This window comes from Neodiprion virginianus, chromosome 4 (assembly GCF_021901495.1).
Source record: "Neodiprion virginianus isolate iyNeoVirg1 chromosome 4, iyNeoVirg1.1, whole genome shotgun sequence".
Taxonomy (NCBI): domain Eukaryota; kingdom Metazoa; phylum Arthropoda; class Insecta; order Hymenoptera; family Diprionidae; genus Neodiprion; species Neodiprion virginianus.
In genome coordinates, this window is record NC_060880.1 from 6235955 (window position 1) to 6255206 (window position 19252).

At 36.6% G+C, this 19252-nt stretch overlaps 2 protein-coding genes across 5 annotated transcripts in view; one reads left to right on the top strand and one right to left on the bottom strand.

Annotated features, from left to right (window-relative positions):
• LOC124303787 (diuretic hormone receptor-like) overlaps positions 1-16319 on the top strand; it is a 37989-nt gene extending 21670 nt beyond the window's left edge. For all 3 annotated transcript variants that reach the window (XM_046761449.1, XM_046761448.1, XM_046761447.1), the window contains exons 3-11: positions 10303-10492; positions 12505-12598; positions 13541-13634; positions 13718-13798; positions 14104-14180; positions 14533-14652; positions 14861-15046; positions 15157-15317; positions 15491-16319. In XM_046761449.1, the coding sequence (XP_046617405.1) occupies positions 10303-10492; positions 12505-12598; positions 13541-13634; positions 13718-13798; positions 14104-14180; positions 14533-14652; positions 14861-15046; positions 15157-15317; positions 15491-15635 (1148 nt within the window). In that variant the 3' untranslated portion in view covers positions 15636-16319. The remainder of the gene's footprint in view (positions 1-10302; positions 10493-12504; positions 12599-13540; positions 13635-13717; positions 13799-14103; positions 14181-14532; positions 14653-14860; positions 15047-15156; positions 15318-15490) is intronic.
• Positions 16320-16979: 660 nt separating this feature from the next.
• LOC124303798 (protein RER1) lies at positions 16980-19074 on the bottom strand. 2 transcript variants are annotated; one of them, XM_046761468.1, is made up of 6 exons: positions 18912-19074; positions 18508-18591; positions 18286-18390; positions 18087-18183; positions 17721-17938; positions 16980-17389 (listed from the first exon to the last, which is right to left on the bottom strand). In XM_046761468.1, the coding sequence occupies exons 2-6, from the start codon at positions 18580-18582 to the stop codon at positions 17297-17299; spliced, it is 588 nt and encodes a 195-aa protein (XP_046617424.1). In that variant the 5' UTR covers positions 18583-18591; positions 18912-19074; the 3' UTR covers positions 16980-17296. The 2 variants fall into 2 exon arrangements, with proteins under 2 accessions (XP_046617424.1, XP_046617425.1); XM_046761469.1 differs by lacking the exon at positions 18286-18390.
• Between the last annotated feature and the right edge of the window lie 178 nt (positions 19075-19252).

The window sequence follows — 19252 nt, forward strand, 5'->3', positions numbered from 1 at the left end:
TATCCTTGAGATATTGCGAGTCGAGTCGACCTCCTGCAATTAATGGAACTGTTTTTGTTTATGCAGAAACGAACCTCTGATGTACCAGGCAGTTATATCGCTCTTGGCAGCTTAGATTGCACTAGCGAATTAACTAGTGCCGCACAGTTATGCAAACTCGAGAATGCTTGAAACTCTAAACCGAGGTACGGGTTAAACATTACCTCCGGTATAAACAGCTTCCTTGCACAGCCAGCTAGTTCGATAATGTTTTTCCCTCGTTACTCATGCTCGTTGCAGCGTTATATACCCGTTGCATCCCTTTTACCCCGCTGGCAAACTACACGAGCAGAATAAACGATTTAAGAGAATGTATGCACATAGGTATAGTATACGTGAAAATGGGTGGGGGGAGGAAGAAGATCAATTTCAAACTTGGCATAAGTTTGCCGCGTATGTTTTATTTTATATATATACATGTATAGTTTTTCTTTACAACCGTTCGTGCGATATTGTGAGTGAAATATAGACGCTTAACTTTCTCGCAAAGATGCGAAATTTATTCCTTCATAGGTACGTAAGAGATATATGCTTCTGAAAGTCGTTTAGATTTATTTTATTTTTTGTTTTTTTCTACTTTTTTTGTTTCGAAAACGCTACGGAAAATTTGGATGGTCAAGCTACTGCGACTCGACTCTCATGCGTACATAATACACAAGTATAGTAGGAAAGACATACGATGCGTCGTAAGTTCCGATCAGTCAAGCTTGATCGAACACTTCTCATATAATATACCTACCATACCACTAGTAAAAGATTGAGTTTCAGTGATGAATTTCCGATAAGCAAATACGAATTGCACGGTAAACCATTCGACGGTACCAACGGTGGTAACATTTCGGCTAACACGTCACATCGATCCATTCTCTGATCATATTGGAAGCCTTTACGATCGAGCCTTTGATGATATCGAAACATCAGGTATACCTACAAATCAAATTCTATCGTCTCGTGACTCTGTTAATCAATTAATAATGATTTCCTAGGGTAAATATGATATGATAGAGAAGCTTAGTCCAGCTGAAAGATGCGAGCTTTGGTTACTATTTGCAAAGTCCTCGTACCTTGAGGTCTTTTGTAATTTCCGGCGGGTAGATGTTACGGGTACACTAACTATACAAAGGTTCGAGTATATAATATATGAACAAGTAGGTACTTACGGAACAGAAGAGAGCGCGAGCATGGTAATGGGAAAAATATGGAGTCGGTATCATAACGACTGCAGAGGCCGAGATGAATTGTTTATCAGCAAAGCTTACCCAAGTTCATTAAGAATTGATAACCCTGTAGTAGAACGTTACACTAATTTTCATCCATCACCGCTGCTGGGATCCCTTGGTGCTCGCTGAATTTCGCTCGAACAAATCTGCGCGATTTCTGCAAGCTCATCCGTACAGTTCCCTGCACACCGAAATACCCCGATAAATGTATTCGGTCCGGTGGTAAACTTCGGAGATAATTTTGCTCCTCGGTTGGATTTCGTTGTGTTTTTGCCATCTGCACTCACACTAGTTTTTGAAGCTCGGTGTTTCAAATCCTCTTCGCGACTTAAAGACCATGTCAAAATAGGTCTGAATTAAAAATGATCGGGATACGGCTGCATTTTTGTGTACAGAGGTTTTCGACCCGCAGGAATTCAAATCCGAAGTCAATTTTGAGCTGCGTAGCCGGCGTTTTGAAAAAACAGTAAAATTTGACGTTTTTTGCGTTTTTATCAAAAACTGCTATCGATAGATAAAAAATAACTTAACCATCGCGTAGGGCGAAAAATTCTACACCGACTTATGTCCTCATGCGTAGGAAATGGAGTCGGGTTAAGAAATTGAGAAAAAACAAATTATTTCACGAAAATTCCCCAGATGCCGTCGATAAATAGAATTTCTTTTTTCTCAACAAAAAATGCTATCGACGTATGAAAAATGACTTGACTATCGCGTAGAGCGGAAAATTCCACAACGAATTATGTCCTCATATGTTGGAAACGGATTCGGGTTAACAAATTGCGAAAAACCGAATTATTTCACAAAAATTCCCCAGGTGCCGTCGATAAATAAAATTTCTTTATTATCAATTTGTTAATCCGACTCCGTTTCCGACAAATGAGGACATATTTCGATGTAGAATTTCCCGCCCTACACAATGGTAAGGTCATTTTACATCTATCGATAGCAGTTTTTGAGAAAAGCGCAAAGAACGCAAAATTTTGCTGTTTTCTCGAAACGCTGACTGTGCAGCTCAAAAATGATTTCAGATTTCAGTTCACAAGGGCCGGAAATCACTATACACAAACATGCAGCCATGTCCCGAATAGTTTTAATTCAGACCTATTTCGAGTGGAATATTACAGGCACGACGGGTAAGGGGCTCAAACCGCGGCCCAAAGGAACCGAAATTTCCTCGAGTTCATTACTCGCGGTTACTTCAACCCTCCGGCACGTAATGCATGTCTACGTTATGATTCAATAATGCTTATATTATACCGAGTTAGGGAGGTCTGGGATGTGTACAGTCGGGGCTAAAATCTGTCGATACGAAAGCGTCGCTGAAAAAGTGCTACCGAAGCCGGCTGCAATCCAATAAAAATAAGCCGTAAACACAGCATTTTTCGGGTCAAATTTTCATCGCCTTACAAAGTAATTCAATTACTGGAGGATATATTATTGACTGCGTCAAGTGTGCGGATCAAAATTTTGCGTCGTTATTGAAGCTCGTTTGTATTCACATATAGTCGTTTCTGATTAGTCGTTCGGTCGATATGATTTTATTCAACCGTCTTCGAGATCACATAGGTTTATGAAAATCGCTGTAACAATAGTTATAGCAATAATCGTATTATGTCATTACAAAATGTACTCTGCACCACGTCCGCTTTGAACTCGGAAAAATATATTTCTTGATCGGAAAGAAAAGTATAGGTTATCAACAAAGAATTTAGAAAAATATGCAAAGTTCGATTGAATTAACAGAAATCCCTCATTTTGATCATAAATCAATAATTCCCTAGAAATCGTCCGGGATAAGTTAATGTTTTTTTCTCGAGCATATTTGTTACTTGGTGAAAATGACCTGCTATGCATAATCATCCTCGTTTACAAATGACATAACTCATGATCCAACAGGAAATATACCATCCTAAAATTTGACTGAATTTTTTCGAGAGATCGTTAAACTGTATCATAAAATTAATTATTTTTCCTCAACATTTTCTAAAATTGTTTTTTCTGTTACGGAGACTTTATTACTTAGATATAAATAAACGAGCTTCAGTGACACACTTTTGAACTTTTATTTTATCACGTATTCATTTCAACATTTTTCTGACCTGATTGTACGTCTCTTGTATCCTTAACGTGCTCCAAGTATTCCTTGAGTTTCCCCAAACGTTCCGGGCACCGGTATCTTTAGTACTCGACTAAGGACTCGAGCCAAAAAAGAATTCGCAAACTCGTTGTATACTCGTAAATTTTTGCTGATACGTTTCACGATACTTTTCTTCTTTTCTTCTTGCCTTTTTTCTTTTCCTTTGAGTGCGATCGCTCTGTGTGTTCCTTTCATACATGTTTACAGCTCCCTACTGGTGAAAAATTTTCCCTCACAATCGCACTGTGAAAATTCGGAAATAATAGAATTTTTCTTTCTCATAAGCGTATAAAATTGTGAAGAGATATTCAACGGCGAAATTAATTTAAAGGAGAGTTTTTAGTGGAATGAAAATAATTGTTTTTAAATGCAAATGCGGTGCTCGAAGTTTCTTTATTCAATTTACGTTGAATAATACAAAAAGTAGAAGAAAAAACACCACTAAAAAAAAACCAAAAAAAAAAAAAAACAAACACTCACCGTTCGTACTAAAATTATGTTTCGGAATTTAGGCTTTCAGGGTATATTCAATTTTCGAATCTAACCTCAGGCATAGATGCCTAAAAAAAAAAATTCTGTCTTTTGTTAGAATTTCTGTATTTCATCGTGTTCGGATTTTCGAACGACTTTAAAACATCCCTAAAATTTATCGAAGCTTTCGGAGAATTTTGTTCAATCAACTTCGGATCTCGTACGAAATTTTTTTAACCCAAATTTTACCAAACAAAAAAAAAAAAAAAATGAAATGAAACGGCTACCTCAGCTGGGAATATATTCGACGTTGAAAGCGTACTCCGGTTACGGTTTCGTTTAATCAAATCTTCTCGTTCATATGTACACAAAATGTTATTATAATTTGTTATTTGGCCAAGGCAAACTATACTCTTTGCGAGGGATTGACTTCAATCCGGGTCCGTATTAAAGTGGCTCGGCGGGTATCCGCGTGGTTTTGCTCGTTAATTACCTGAACAAATGCTACACTTAGCTCTGTTTAATGTGTATTCGCGTGATGCATACGGCTGCACGCCAAGTGAAAGCGAATGATTTCTACTCACGCAAAAGGTAAACGATGTCGAAGGGATGATACCCCAGGTGAAAAAGTTCTCCTCCCCAAGTTTCCGTTTTTCTATATGGAAAAGTTTCTCCAGGCTCTGAGAGAAAAAAGGTCTCCTTTTTTTTCTTTTTTAAAGTAACGTTTAACCCGGTTGAAAAATAAAATAATGCTTCTAGAAGGGTGAAAAAGAGAACCGATCGAGTTTGAATTTTTCTTTGCAAACATATTCTGAAAATCTTCGAACGCATAGAGTTTGGAAACTTTAATCTTTAACGATTCGAACAGTTTTAGACAGCCAACGATATATTTGACCGAGTAAACAAAATATGGAATTCAACCAACTCCGTCAGAGTTTCATTTTTGAGAAAATTTGGCAAAGTCTCCGTCAGTAAAATTGGACAATTCTGAATTATCACGCAGATTTATAGAGAAATGTTATGGAAAAAAATGTAGCAACCCGCACGGAGTAATAAGATTATAATTAACATTATGCATACGGTAATAATCAGAGAGATTCAACACTCACAGAAATAATATTATCTCTACTAGGAGATAATCTGTGGGTAATGGCCCGTGTGCTCAAACGCAGACATGTGTAAACGACAAGACGGGAGTAAGTGTTACCATAGCCGCTGCGGCTTAATTTAATCGAAGCTTTATGCGAAAGGATTTAGCGGGTACAAGAGTTTGGAAAATGGTAGGTAATGAAAAGTTAAGACTTTTAATTACAGATAACTGCCTCGCGGTACGTTCATCGTTCGCCGACCGAAACTTTGTAATTCGCTCAGCTTTCATTCGTTAATTAATACTTTCAAGGGATCAGCTTACACAGCCCTCCGCGTTCCACGGTTATATCTGTTTGGGTTGATCACCGGAAAAGTACAGCCCGGCTCTATCATTTTCCCGGTCCATTACACCTCGACGGATTCAATTTGCAACGCTGAATTATACAGATATTCGAAAAGTCGTTCGTACAATTGTAAGTTGAAGCTGCTGTCCCTAACCGTAGGCAACATACGTGCGAAATTACTTTCTGGTTAAATTTTTAGCGTGTCTAGGCTTTTGTCGTCGTTAAATCACGTCCAAACGATTCTTGCCGTGACGTTCCTTCCCGCTATGCATAACTCGAATATTTTTATGTATCGAAAACGAACCTAGCGCCAAAATAAAATCCCAAGCGGGCCGACGCCGGCGGCCATTTTCATTCCCGCCGTCGTCCGAATAATTCAAACTCAAGGTCAAAGTTATTTCTACGTAAGGTGAAATATTTGAAAAGTTTATCTGTTCGTACCTATCTCTCGTCCTCTGCAGTATGATAAAAAGAAAAAAAAAAAAAAAATCCCCGTAGGGAAAAACAGTTCCATTAATCCGCATAACGCGGGGAGACTAAAACGATTTATGCCGACGCACTTTTTACCATCCTTTTACATACATCCGCGGATAATGTCGCTCGCTTAGTCGGCGCTTGCATCACTGTGAAATCCCTCGCGATTTCTGCGCGTTGAAGAAAAAAAAAGAGTCGTGTCATCCGTTTACTTCTGCTCTGCCTTTTACACGGGTGTTTGCGTTACGTCAGCACAGCCTTCTTTTTTCACATAGTATCATCGTCCGAGCTCGCGTATAATTCGATCAATTAATCCGCGCATATTTGCCTTCGTTAATAATTCACACCCCTGGTAGGTTCTAGCGATACTTCCGGTTGATGATCGTCGCGTCAAACGTAATTTCACGCCCTGCTCTGAACCCGTTGTACAGATTGTCGTTTTAATTCCATTTTCCCAATTCGCGAAAAAAAAAAAAAAAGAAAAAAAAATCAAATTAACTTTGTTGTATTGCAAACATTTACGCCGCATAATTTGCACACGCGTGACGACACGAGCGATAATAATTCCTCTGATTTCCCGTCAAATTGTCATATCTATACACCTAATCTTGAAACGTTATCTACCGTAAGATATTTGCAGATGGCTTAATAATATATTGGCGCGGGTTATACGAGTGTATAAAATTAACCGCCTCTGTGTTACACAGGGCTGTTTTACGGAGATAATTTATTATTTGATTCGAGTCGACACATCAAGTGCCGGAGAAGCTGTTACACTGCCTTATACTTACTTTAGCTGAGTATATTGCCTTCATTATACGAGCTCTTACGCGAGCCCCGCGCGGATTTGCTTTTTGCCAAGTAAAGGTGTTTAAATTTGTCCAAGGGTATTAATTTTTTTCTTTTTCCTTCGTGTACAAGGCACCGCGTGTAAAGGTTATCAGGACTAAAAATATCACAGGGTTATTACGATTTTATTTATTTCTCTACTCCTTCCCTTTGCGTCAGTTTAAAATTGTACCAACAATTGGAGAAAAAAATTTATCTTTATCTCGATAAGATAGCTCTGCTGCAAATATACTCGTACATATATGTATATGTATATAATATTTCTCTTGGAAAAATTATTCCTCTTCAGGCCGATAAGGGTCTTTGATTTGATGGAAATTGAGAGAGGAGGAACATGAATAAGAGAAGAGGAAAAAACTGAGACGTACAGAGACGGAGGAGATATACTCGTTGGAAATACATTCGATCTTCAAAGGCTCGGGATGCTCGGCTCGGGTTGTATTCAAATTTTATACGACGTCTCATTTTCTTGTATTTTTTTACCCGCCCTCTCACTCGCGAACTTCCTCACGCTTGATGACGTCTCGTTGAGTGGCATTTCATCTGATGCCTCTGACGTCGTGTCACAAATATACCACGCAATTTTTTTTATTTTTTCACATCGTATACGTACGTACGTTAACAACATTCGACGTTGTAGAATATCGATGCGGAGCTTCAGAGATTACGGGAGTTATTTATTTTTTTTCTCGCGCGCACGTTTCGAAAGTGTGATTAGTTGTTTTTTTTCTTTTTTTTTTTACTTTTTTCGCAAATGGCTGAACGAAACTCGTATAAAACCTGCCTCATCTTTCGGTACATGTCCAAAATTGTATATGCAAAACTCGTTACTCGCAAGTAATGTACGTATTTAATATTGAAACGTGTAGACGATTGCGAGGAAATGGAAAGTTTCAGAATATGGAAAGAAATGGATTTTTAGGAAAATATCTTTTCGTAAATTTTAATCGTTTTTGAGAAAAATTAATCAACTATTTGGACGTTATATGCTTAATGGAAGAAAAAATCCGCACATTTACGACGAGTAGAAGTATTACAACAAGGATCTGGGATGTATGGCTTAGTTTTGCAATTCTCTAGATCCAACGAGATAAAATTCCTTGGTTTATTTGCAGGAATAAAATAAATACGGACACACGGTGTGATAACTACTGGCACAGTTTTTGCACGAGTTATTGCTAAATATCGCTGAGCACAATGTGAGAAAATATTTACCGACAACGGGATTTTTGCGTCTCTGAAGCAGCATCAGGGAATATAATCTGCGCAAGACAGATTGTAATTCTCTCTCACCATCTAAGGCTTTTATACGTTCTTCCTTCAACGAAATCGAGGTCACGTTTGTTTTCTCACCCTGGGACCCTATTAGGCCTGTAACCCGACCGAACGACACGGTATTATTCCTATAAGTATATCGTATACCTATATTCCAGCTAGTCTATTATACGGCACCTTCACCCGCTTTGGGGGTAGAAACGAAAAAGAACCACCCAAGCAAACAAGAAAAAGAGAGGAAGATTACGAGACGAAACAAAACAAAAAACCGATAACAGATGTGACAAGAGATAATGAACCAACCGCACGTTTCTCATCGACCCGCTGAAACAAAACCGGTTCTTCTCGCGAAAATAATGCGATGTTTCAATGATAAACATCCCAAGAAATTAAAGGGTAACACAAATTTCCCAAAAGAATTGTTTCCCGATGTTTTTATGCATGTATGTATGTACGTACCTACAAATTTACGTAAATCACGAGGTCGAAGGGACAGGGAATTTCACCTATTTTCTGAATCGAAATTGCTTTTTTTAATTTACATTTTACTCGTTTCACTGATTAAACAAAAGCTAAGATAATATCGTTGCTCGTTTTAAATCGCTTCGAAATCATTGAGAATTCAGTATATTTGTTCGGATTTACTCTGCGATGACTCGCTTCATTCAGAAGATATATTTTCTAGAAACTCATTGAATTTGAAGGGGGTTTAATTTATCTTCTGTTTGTAGTCTAGTTTTGCTAGATTTTTAGCAATTTTGAACCATTACACATCTAAACTTTCGTTCGTAATTCAAGTATTTTCTATTTTCGTATTTTTCAAGAGATCTTCGTAGCTTTCGAATATAATAATTTGATAGTTACTCAACATACGATTATTTTGCAATGAAAACCATAAATATTATCCATTTTCGTTCAATCAATATCCATAATCGAAGTTCCCTCTTTTCACTCTACGAAGTGAAATTTTTACTTTATTCTACGATGCTTCTTTGTAAAATCGAGTTATTGTCTCTTCTCTATACTTTTAATTGGCTTTGCTTTAAATTATGTTACTACAACGATTAAAATTCTTTCGAAAATGATAAAAGTATGAATCATACCTAGATTCTTACATTTATTCCATTACCCGTGGTCGCAAAGCACGTGAGGACACAATGCCGAGTGAGAAAATATTTGCTCAAAAGATGTAAGGGTTCAGTGAGCACTTTTTCTTTTTTATTTTTTTTTTTTTCTATTTTTAGCAAATGCTGAATCATGTATAAGAACTGGAAAACCGATAAAGGTAAGGGAATTTCGCGAGGGAAGAAAAGTAGCAGAAATCCTGCCGGATAAGGCAATTCGTACACGTGCCCACCCACCGAATATACATGCGGCAGTTATTGGATTGCTGTGAATTTATTGCGCGTCCCGTCGTGATAAATTGGTACTTTTTTTTATACAGCGAAAATGTCAAAGACTCGGAAAATCTACGCAATACTGGCAATTTTCCAGCAGGTTAAGTCTTGAAAGAGAGGGAGTTGATGGCTTAAGCTTTTCGTCGACGTTTAAGGATCCATCCTGGGTCCGGGGGTTGGGAAAGGTGTAACAAAAAGAGGTTCGGGAAAAGCTTTTAAAGCTCCAACTAAAGTCAATGAAGATAAATTTGATTGAAACGGTAGGCCGTGTATCATAATGAAACGGAGAGTATCCAAAATTCAACGAAGTGTAATTAAAATTAAGCCAAATTACATATATTAAAAAAAATTCTCTCAAACTTGGAAACACGTTTCATTACTCGTACAATAATTTTCTAGCATTTTCCGTCGTGGGTGTCCGTGTTTTTGTTAATACGCGGGAAATGTTGTCTACTTAATGCCGGGACGACGGTTTCATCGATTTCGATAACAGTTGCGTGAAAAATCGAGCATTCGGAGGAGATTAGCCATAAATTTTTCAAGTTTTTATCGCTTCTGGTTACCGAATGGCAGGTTTTCCAACTTTTATTGATACCTGTTTCGTGTCTGTTGAATTACAGCGGAATGCCTTGATCGATTTCAACGAAATTCCAGTGATACATCGAGTATTCGGTAGATACGTGTCACCAAACTTTTGATACTTCTATCGCCTCTGGTTACGTATTTCCCAAATTCCGAACGAACAGTAAAATCGATTCGAATATTTGTGAAAAAAAAAACCATCTATTCGATGGATTTTGCTACGGCAAAATTTTTTTGAGTATCTCTCAACTTTCGGTTTCAAAATAGTGCCAGTTTAGATTCCAAAAAATTCATCACTCTCAGAATTTTCGACGGAAGTTTCCAGAACCTTGTTCTATGACATTCCGTTTTCAGTTTATTGTAATTGGCGCTATTTATTCAGATACAATTCATTCTGTAAAATGTTTGTGTTGAAATTTCAGAAAACGCAAGCCGATGGTGTAGGTCGAACGGAACGTGGGACAAATATTCGAATTACACGGCGTGTGAAAACACGATTTTGACACCGCCTGGAACACCTGGTATCGAAATGATGACGATGATATACTTTATCGGATATTCCTTTTCCCTCTTCACCCTCATCGTCGCGGTGTCTATATTTTTGTACTACAAGTGAGTATTATAATATACCTACGTGTACAATCGCACGCAGCTTACGTATGATGAATAATCCAGCCACTTGTTCTCATCATTGATCCGCAGACCGCATGCGAAGAAATTGCCGCTGAACTGTTGTCATAGAGGTTGTTTCCGAGTAAACGTCACAGCATGGTGGGTTGCCTACCACCCAGGGGAACAAATATTGGTAATACAGATCTACCGAGTTATCGGTAGGTAGCACTTTCAAAGTTCTCGCGAGTGAGTTGGAACTGCCTGTGTTGCCAAGTTGCGTCGATTTGGCCAAGTAGTTGTTCCATTGTTTACAACTCACGCTGAAGCGTTCACTGATCGCATTCCGGAGTCGCGTTAAAGCCATTATACGACTTGACTTGACTGAAGCGAATATGACTCGGCGGATCTGTTTTACCGATATTTGTTCCCCTCAGTGGTAGGCAACCCAATATACTGCGGCGTTTGCATGGAAACACCCTGTATTTTGTCAAGGTTTTGCATAATGGAACTACTGCAATTTATTACAGTACGCGGGATTAAAGTAACTCAGACTTATCGCGTAATTGCGTAGACACTGAATTCAGCGCCAATTGTGAGACAGGTTCTGGAATAATAGGAACGGAAACCCGCACCTCTCTCCCTGTCATTCCCAGCTCTACCGTTACTTGCGCAGCTGGAGGCTTCATATCGCGCGACTTGGTCCATTGTGGTCCGTACCTGATAGCGTCCTCGATCGGATGAATCGTGAGACCATGCTCGGGATTTTGTCAAGATCTAGAAATATAATTAGAACCTCTAAATTTATGACAAGACATGTCAGAAAAGTTGATGCGGATTTTTTATACGAATGGACAGCTAAAACAGATGGTCAATTCTTGTCTATTTGTATCTCGACAACCAATTGTCTGATTTATGCTGTATAAACGTCCGAAGATTCTCTCTCGAAATTTAAAGTATTGCGATTCAGACGTTTTTGATATATCGTAAATACCGCAAAACACGCGTCGCCCAGCGAAATCGTTGATGTTATCGTCAAATACAGTGCTTTTCATTGATTGATTCGAATAAAATGGAATATGTAAATGAAGCTCGATTTGCATACTTTTGAATAAAACAAACCCCAATCGAGTTGAATAATTGGTTGTCGACTTTTAAATTCGCGACATTCAACCAGTTTTTTCACCGTCTACTCGTATATAATCAGATTGAAATTTGTAACGTTATTGAAATTTAATAAACCTCCGTACAGCAGAAACAAACTCAGATTTGATAAATTCAACTCCGCCAGTTATTCCTAATCTGGAAACTGACGATTTTTATTTCAAAGTTATATTATCAACTTTAGTCCCATTGTGTTTGCGTTCTTAAGTATTTTTATTGATAAAACGTTCCGAATTGGTGAGAGCTTCTGAAAACTGGGGAAATTTTTTCTCACCTCAGGTCTCTCGACAGACATTGAATAAACAAACAATCACGAAGTTCTCCTAATTGGCTTGAAACTCGAGCATTCGTACAAACTTTTGTTATCCTATTATATATACGGTGATTATATTGTCGTATTCGAAATGTGCGAACTTGACCTATACCTTACATACACATTTTGTGGGTGTATCTATGCCGGCCTGCACCATAGCCGATCAATCAATTTACCCAAGTTTCAGAGGCATCGATAAACAATGTTACGAGATAACTTTGATGTGATTATAATTTAGTTAGCTCGAGTGTTCGGTAACGTGTAGAAAATATGTATAATATAAATAGTCGAACAGAGTTTGAATTGTTTCAAGAATTCGAGTGATAGGTCGCATGTTTTACATTTATTTCAATCTATTTCTCAGTACATATTTCATTTAATGCCTTTTTTTGTCTGGTTTCGTCATCAGTGCATTCAACTCGATATTAAAGTTGTGTAAGCAATTATAGTCACCTTAATTGTAACGAATAAAAGAAAATTAAGAAAACTGTATTCAGATATTGATTGTTGTTCTAATTAAAATTTATATTTTATTAAGGGAACTGAGGTGCCTGAGAAACAACATTCACACAAATTTAATGTTCTCCTACATACTGGCTGATCTGATGTGGATTCTAACAGCTGTTATGCAGGTAAAGTTCTAATTAATTACGCAGACGGTTTGCTTGCACCTAATCGGTAGTAATCACGCAACTCAAGCCACTGAATGGAGTTCGATTCTACAGAAATCAGTTTTACAGAGAAAATATTCTACACATTATGTTCTACAGACTCCTTTCTACAGAAATATTTTGCTACAGAAAGGAATTCGAGATTCACGTAAAAAATAAACCTCAATGAATTATTCTACTGGAGATTTGTTCAACAGAAAATTGTCCTACACAATATTTTTCTACAGATTGTGTTTGACACAATGCAAATTTGGAGTAATCGTCGAATCGTATCAAAATCACACATTTATTCGTCAGTTTCGTACATTTTGATTAAATTTAATTTAATTTAATCCAATTTAATTCAACTCATTTGCGTTGAATTTGTTTTGTGTCGTGCGGGTACTGTGTTGCGTGTGTAAAACTGTAAAACTGTTCTGTAGAAAAATGTTCTGTACAAAAAAATTCTGTAGAATAATTCGTGCGGGCTTATTTTTCATGCGAATCTCGAATCCCTTTCTGTAGCAAAATGTTTCTGTAGAAACCATTCTGTAGAACATTATTCGTTGTCGAACTGATTTCTGTAGAATTGATCCTCCTCCAAGCTGCTCAGCGCATTAATTTACGCCTTATAATAAACATGCCTGCAACATAAAAAACACCGGTGCATCGCGTGTTGTCTATTTAAGACGGTAACGGCGTTTTTCTAAATATTTTCGAAATTGTCACGGCTTATTGTATTTGTAAGCCAAAATGCAGCTTTGAACTGATTTTTTTTTTGCAATGCCAAGCAGCCCATTAACTTGAATAATTTTTCTAATTTATAGCTTTTTGATACGTGTCCCCGGTTTCTTTGCGTGCTTAACGAAGAGAAAGAAAACTGAAACTTACATTACTAATCGCTGAATTATATATTCATTACAGATATCAACACATACGGATCTTCCAACGTGTATAACAATTTTGTCCATCCTACAGTACTTCTATCTGACAAACTTTTTCTGGATGTTTGTCGAAGGTAAACAATATACGGGACATTTATTGGTATAATTGTATCGTGAAAACGGATTGAAATCGATTCACAAGGTTTCGTTGTTTCAGGCCTGTATTTGTACCTGTTAGTCGTGAAAACCTTTACCGGAGACAACATAAAACTGAGACTATGTTTGATCATTGGCTGGGGTACGTACGAATTGCTATTTTCCATCAAATGAAACTGAATCGCGATTCAATTTCAGACTCCAGGGATTCCGTATTGACGTCAGAAAGTCGTTATCAAACAAGACCAATTCCCTTCTTCTTCCAAATCCTTAGTTCGTTCCAATTCTTTTCAATCCCAATTCTTTGAAATATCGAACAGGTCAATTCGTTTCAATTCACTGAATCGAAATATTGCTATATACGTGGAAATATTATTGCAACGAATTGTGCGCAGCGCTCTTCATTCTGTTCATATAATGCACTAATTCGCGGTTTGAAATTTCTAGGAACACCATTGATCGTTACCGGAGTGTGGGGAATGGCCAAATCACTCGGAGATAATGTTATCTCAGAAATTCAACAGGTGATTGTATTATTTTGAACGGACCTTTGATTGAATGATAAATTGAAATTCTAGGATTCGCGCTGATCGTGTGGAATCATTCTCTGCAGACGGCATTCATTTAATAGATGAAATAATTTTCCACATAAATGTCTGTCCTGTGCCAATTCTCTTTTCCCTGAAAATATGGTAAACGTTAAATGACTTTGAACCATCTGATTCTTGTTCTACAGAAATCTATGTTTTTGATGCGAACTAAGAACTAGTTTCAAACGAATGAGAGAAATTTTCTATACATTGATTGCTGTAGGATTAATAATTAATTAAAATAATTCTGCATAGCTATACACTGTGAAGTTCGATTTTATTTTAGGAAATCACACTTTCGAAACACTGTCCATGGATGGCACCACATCCTTACGATTGGTTTTACATAGCACCAACAATCGTCGTTCTTTGTATGAACGTCATATTCCTCTTTATGATCATGTGGGTGAGTGTTAAAAAAAAAAATAGATTCACACATCGACTTCTATTTCATAAACAGTGTTGTGTGAAAACATAACAATGAATGAAATTTTCATAGATTACAAAGTTATGAAGTACGGGAATAAGAATTATATTCCTTTATAAGCAGGAGTCATTGTACATTGTATAGACCTATATAATACAGTTTCGCACATAATTATTACTGATTTCAGGTGTTAATAACTAAACTTCGTTCGGCAAACAATGTAGAGACACAGCAATACAGAAAAGCTACAAAGGCACTTCTCGTACTCATTCCACTCCTTGGCGTTACTTATATACTGGTACTTGCTGGACCGACGCAAGGAGATATAGCTCATGTATTTGGAAACCTGCGTGCGATACTGCTCTCCTTTCAGGTAATCCGTCATTAATGTTCCAGCAATTACTACATCATACCAATTATTAGTACCAAAGATGACATTTCGATGAAAACGATCCATTTGTCGGTTAATTTTTTTTTTTTCAGGGCCTTTCGGTAGCGCTATTTTACTGCTTTCTTAATACTGAGGTACAAAATACCGTGCGACATCATTTCTCAAGATGGAGTACGGCAAGGAATCTTGGAGCAGATCGGCGGTATCATAGCTGTAACAATTGGTCACCTCGTTCAAGAACGGAGAGCATAAGGTAAACAATTGCAGGCCCCTATCGATCACAAACAACAGAATGAAAATTAAATTCATACAGGCACATACCCTGGATGATTAATAATGAAGTTTTAGTAGTTACATAGTTATGGTTCTTCGATATCATAGAACACTTTTGCTTGGTACACGTTTCCTACAACGTTATTTGTTTAGACTTTATTGTCAACCCTCGAATCCTTATCGGAAAAGGGAATCTACAGTGAGTGAAACAACAACAACTACAGTTATCGGGGCCAATTCAGCAACAGCGTTTATTGAACGTGAAAAGAAGGCTATATCCGAAGATCTTAACGAATAAAAATAGTATATATATATATATATATATATATATATACATACATACATACACACATACGTATTATTATTATTATACCTTACGCTTAAAATCACTGATGTATATCTTAAAATACATTTTAGGTGTACCGTTCTTCGTACAAAAGAAAGAGGACTATATATTCTATATATATATATATATGTATGCATGTTGGTATACATATGTAATATTATTACTAGCATCGTGTACGTATGTATTATGATGTATATTTATACATAAACCAGGGTATAAAAATTGTCATTTGCGTGTGGCTATAGATTCGATTCAATATGTGTAATGTTTATTTTTATAATCATCAGATGTCTTAAATTTTGCTACTGACTATTTACCACAACGCAATCTCATAACCATGTACAGTACATACGTAGTCATATCAATTACATCTATGCAGGAGGAATCGTTTGATGTTAAATGTAGATTTTTTCTTCGTGAATGTATAATGTTAAATTAGAATGTGTCAATTTATTCTTTTAATGCTGTATTTATATTCATTAGGTCATAATTCAGAAGAAAAACCGTGTTAACGTGTCGTTACATAGTTATTATAATGTTTATTCGTAGTATTCATTAACTGAGACTCATTTCAACAGAGCGACATTGTAATCGTTACTTCAGAGTTCCTAAAATCGGGAAAGCTATGCATTGCTAGAAAAAAAAAAAAAAACCGATATGTGTTATTCAATAGTAATGAAGTGCAATGTAAAACTGAAATACGTCAGCGTTGTAGCAGGCAGATGAAGGGAGTAAATTATTACGGCAATATCGATCTGTAATGAAGAAATAAATACCAAGATCCAAGTTACTATTGTTATATTTAGACAACTTTCAATCGAGACAACTAGCCATAAGTTTTAATTGTTATATAATTTAGATGGTTAATATTATGTATAAGAAAAGACTAAATTTCACAAGGTACACACAAACTACCCACGTTTGTTTGCAAAGTTTGAATGAAAAAAGTATAAGAAAACTTATGCGTTGCCTACTTTTTGCTAGGCAATAAATAATCTTTGCTACTTACATATAGTGATCATTTAAGTGGGTCCAACTAATTTTGATGACTTGACTAGTTTGGGCCATCGTTGGTTGAAATTAAAAAGAAACCTATATACATTAATTACTGCGGTAAATTGAGTGAATATACAAACACAAGTATATTAATATATATTTTTTTCTTCGAATTGATAGTTAAATATACATACTGAAATAATAACCATTTTAGTTTGGTAGAGTTACGAAAGAAATTCATACCTATTATATCTTATTTTTTACACTCAGCGATAATTTAATATTACATTAACAACTGCATGAAGTTAATAATATTTTTACTGTGTCCAGAAACAATTTAAGACCCTAACAATAGGTTGTACAAGTTTATGTTACAAATATATTAATACATTCTATTTCATATACCAGTTAACATTATACCCAGGAGTTTTAACTCCTGCTTTGTATCCTTCATATTTAAATTATATCAATTGTTTTCTAGATGACGGTATAATAAAAAAAATTAATTATTCATTACCAAAGTTCTTGGGCTTTTGCACGGGATTTTTGAAGAATTTAAGAACTACGCACATTTACGCATTATCTTTATACACTCATCCATCACTGGTGGCTGCTACTCATTTCGGATGTATTAATCTCGAAGTATCTTCGTGGTTTTGGTACTTTGGTTTCCCATGTGTAAACGGCAGGTATCGGTACTTCACCATGTGCTGTGAAAAAAATTTGTTAACCTTCCACATGACTATCGTAACCGTACGTCAATTATGAACGAAAAATGTTGTACTTGACGATTGTTTACTGTTAGATCGGGTGATCTACGATTGCCACTTTTAATAGAGTTTAATTGACTCAAATCTCTTCATATCTAGGTTACTTGTGAGTTATGTAACCACAAAAACAAACTATCTATGTCGTAACCACACATGTAGGAAAAGTACTGTAGCATATCTCCAGAAACTTCAGTACAAGACAATGAATTATAGTTCTATCACATGCATCGATCACAATTTCTACTTGTAGGGATGAATGGAAGATTCTTACCTTTATTTGACGTTTCATAGTGATGCAGAAGAGTGTTATGAAGTACATAACAAGGATTGGCCAGAATACTGGAATATTAAAGCAATCGAATAAAGTGCACACCATTCCAAAAATCGTAGATTTGGTCACTGAATACCAGAATTTAAATTCTGGTAACCGCCTTATGAATGGCCTAAATTCTTCGTTCGATCTCGTGGGGAGTTCAGGACCATCGCCATCTAAAACCAGACATGATATTAATAGTACAGATGTGAATATCATTAGCCTTTTTTTTAATCTTACGATTAGCTGCACCCATATATTACTAAATATCAAATCAATATTGATCAACAGAAAGGTTCAAGTATGTCTGAAGTTCGTTCTCACCATCGAAGTCCATCGCAGGATCAATTTTTGGTGTGAGGAATGCGATGAACAGATTGAGGTGGTAAATTCCCAGGGCATATGTAACGATGTACCATCCCTAAACAATGGTAATGTAAGATTATTCAAAATATCAGCATTGTTGGACAGTATTTAAATTTTTGTAATGGACATGTCATTTTGCATTTGATTTCCCGCCCACCTGTGTTAATAAAATCCGTAATATAAATATGGCTAAAAGAAATGCAGCAAATATCCATCTTGAGATAGCGTGAGGAGTCCACACATCCAAATAACCCTGATATACCTATAACAACGAACAAGACTGTCAATAAATCGTGTTTGATGATGACAAGCAAATAATTGCAAAGAAATTGAGAATATGTTTAAGAGTTTTTTAGTTCCTTTTCAAATATAATATTACCTGTGATAATCTCATTAGTCCTTGACTAAAAATGTTCCGCCTCGGTGTTCCACCCAAGTCCTCATCTTGCATCATGATATTTTCCTTAAATTATTAAAACCTGACTGTAATAAATTGCTAAAAAATTTGAACTTTTTCACTTTGGATTTTCATTACAAAATACATCATGGGATTATAGAAAAAAAGAATGTCATGGACTGAGCATATTTTGCAATGAATTAGATTGTGCAATGCGCTCCTGAGGGACTGATAACGTTGCATAAATACTATAGTTAGAGATAATAACCGAATGGAGTAATTAGCAGTTACCAAGGCAGTTCTAACCTAACCTCTAAGCAGAATGAAATTTTGTCGTGCAAACGTGCGAGAGTTGACAGATATTCCGATATAAAATGTTGTTTTACCTAAAGAGTACACTGTATCCAGCCAATCTCGTCGATTCTAATAATATGATAATTTATGTGGTTAGAAAAATATTACACGTCACAACATTAATGGCATACTACGGGATTGGGATTATGGAATTTATCAAAGAATTCTATTCCAAGGATGAAGGAACTTTTCCGAGGTGACGGTGGCCGATTATCATTGGTTCAGCTTTCATGCAGAGGACGCCACCTCCTGGTTAGATCCGGGGCGAAGAGCAAATAATCGTGGTCGGAACGCTGCACGAGACGATGACTCACCAACGCAAGTTCCTACGCTTGTTGCATTGTATTTTCGAAGAAACGCTTCTTATTGGGTT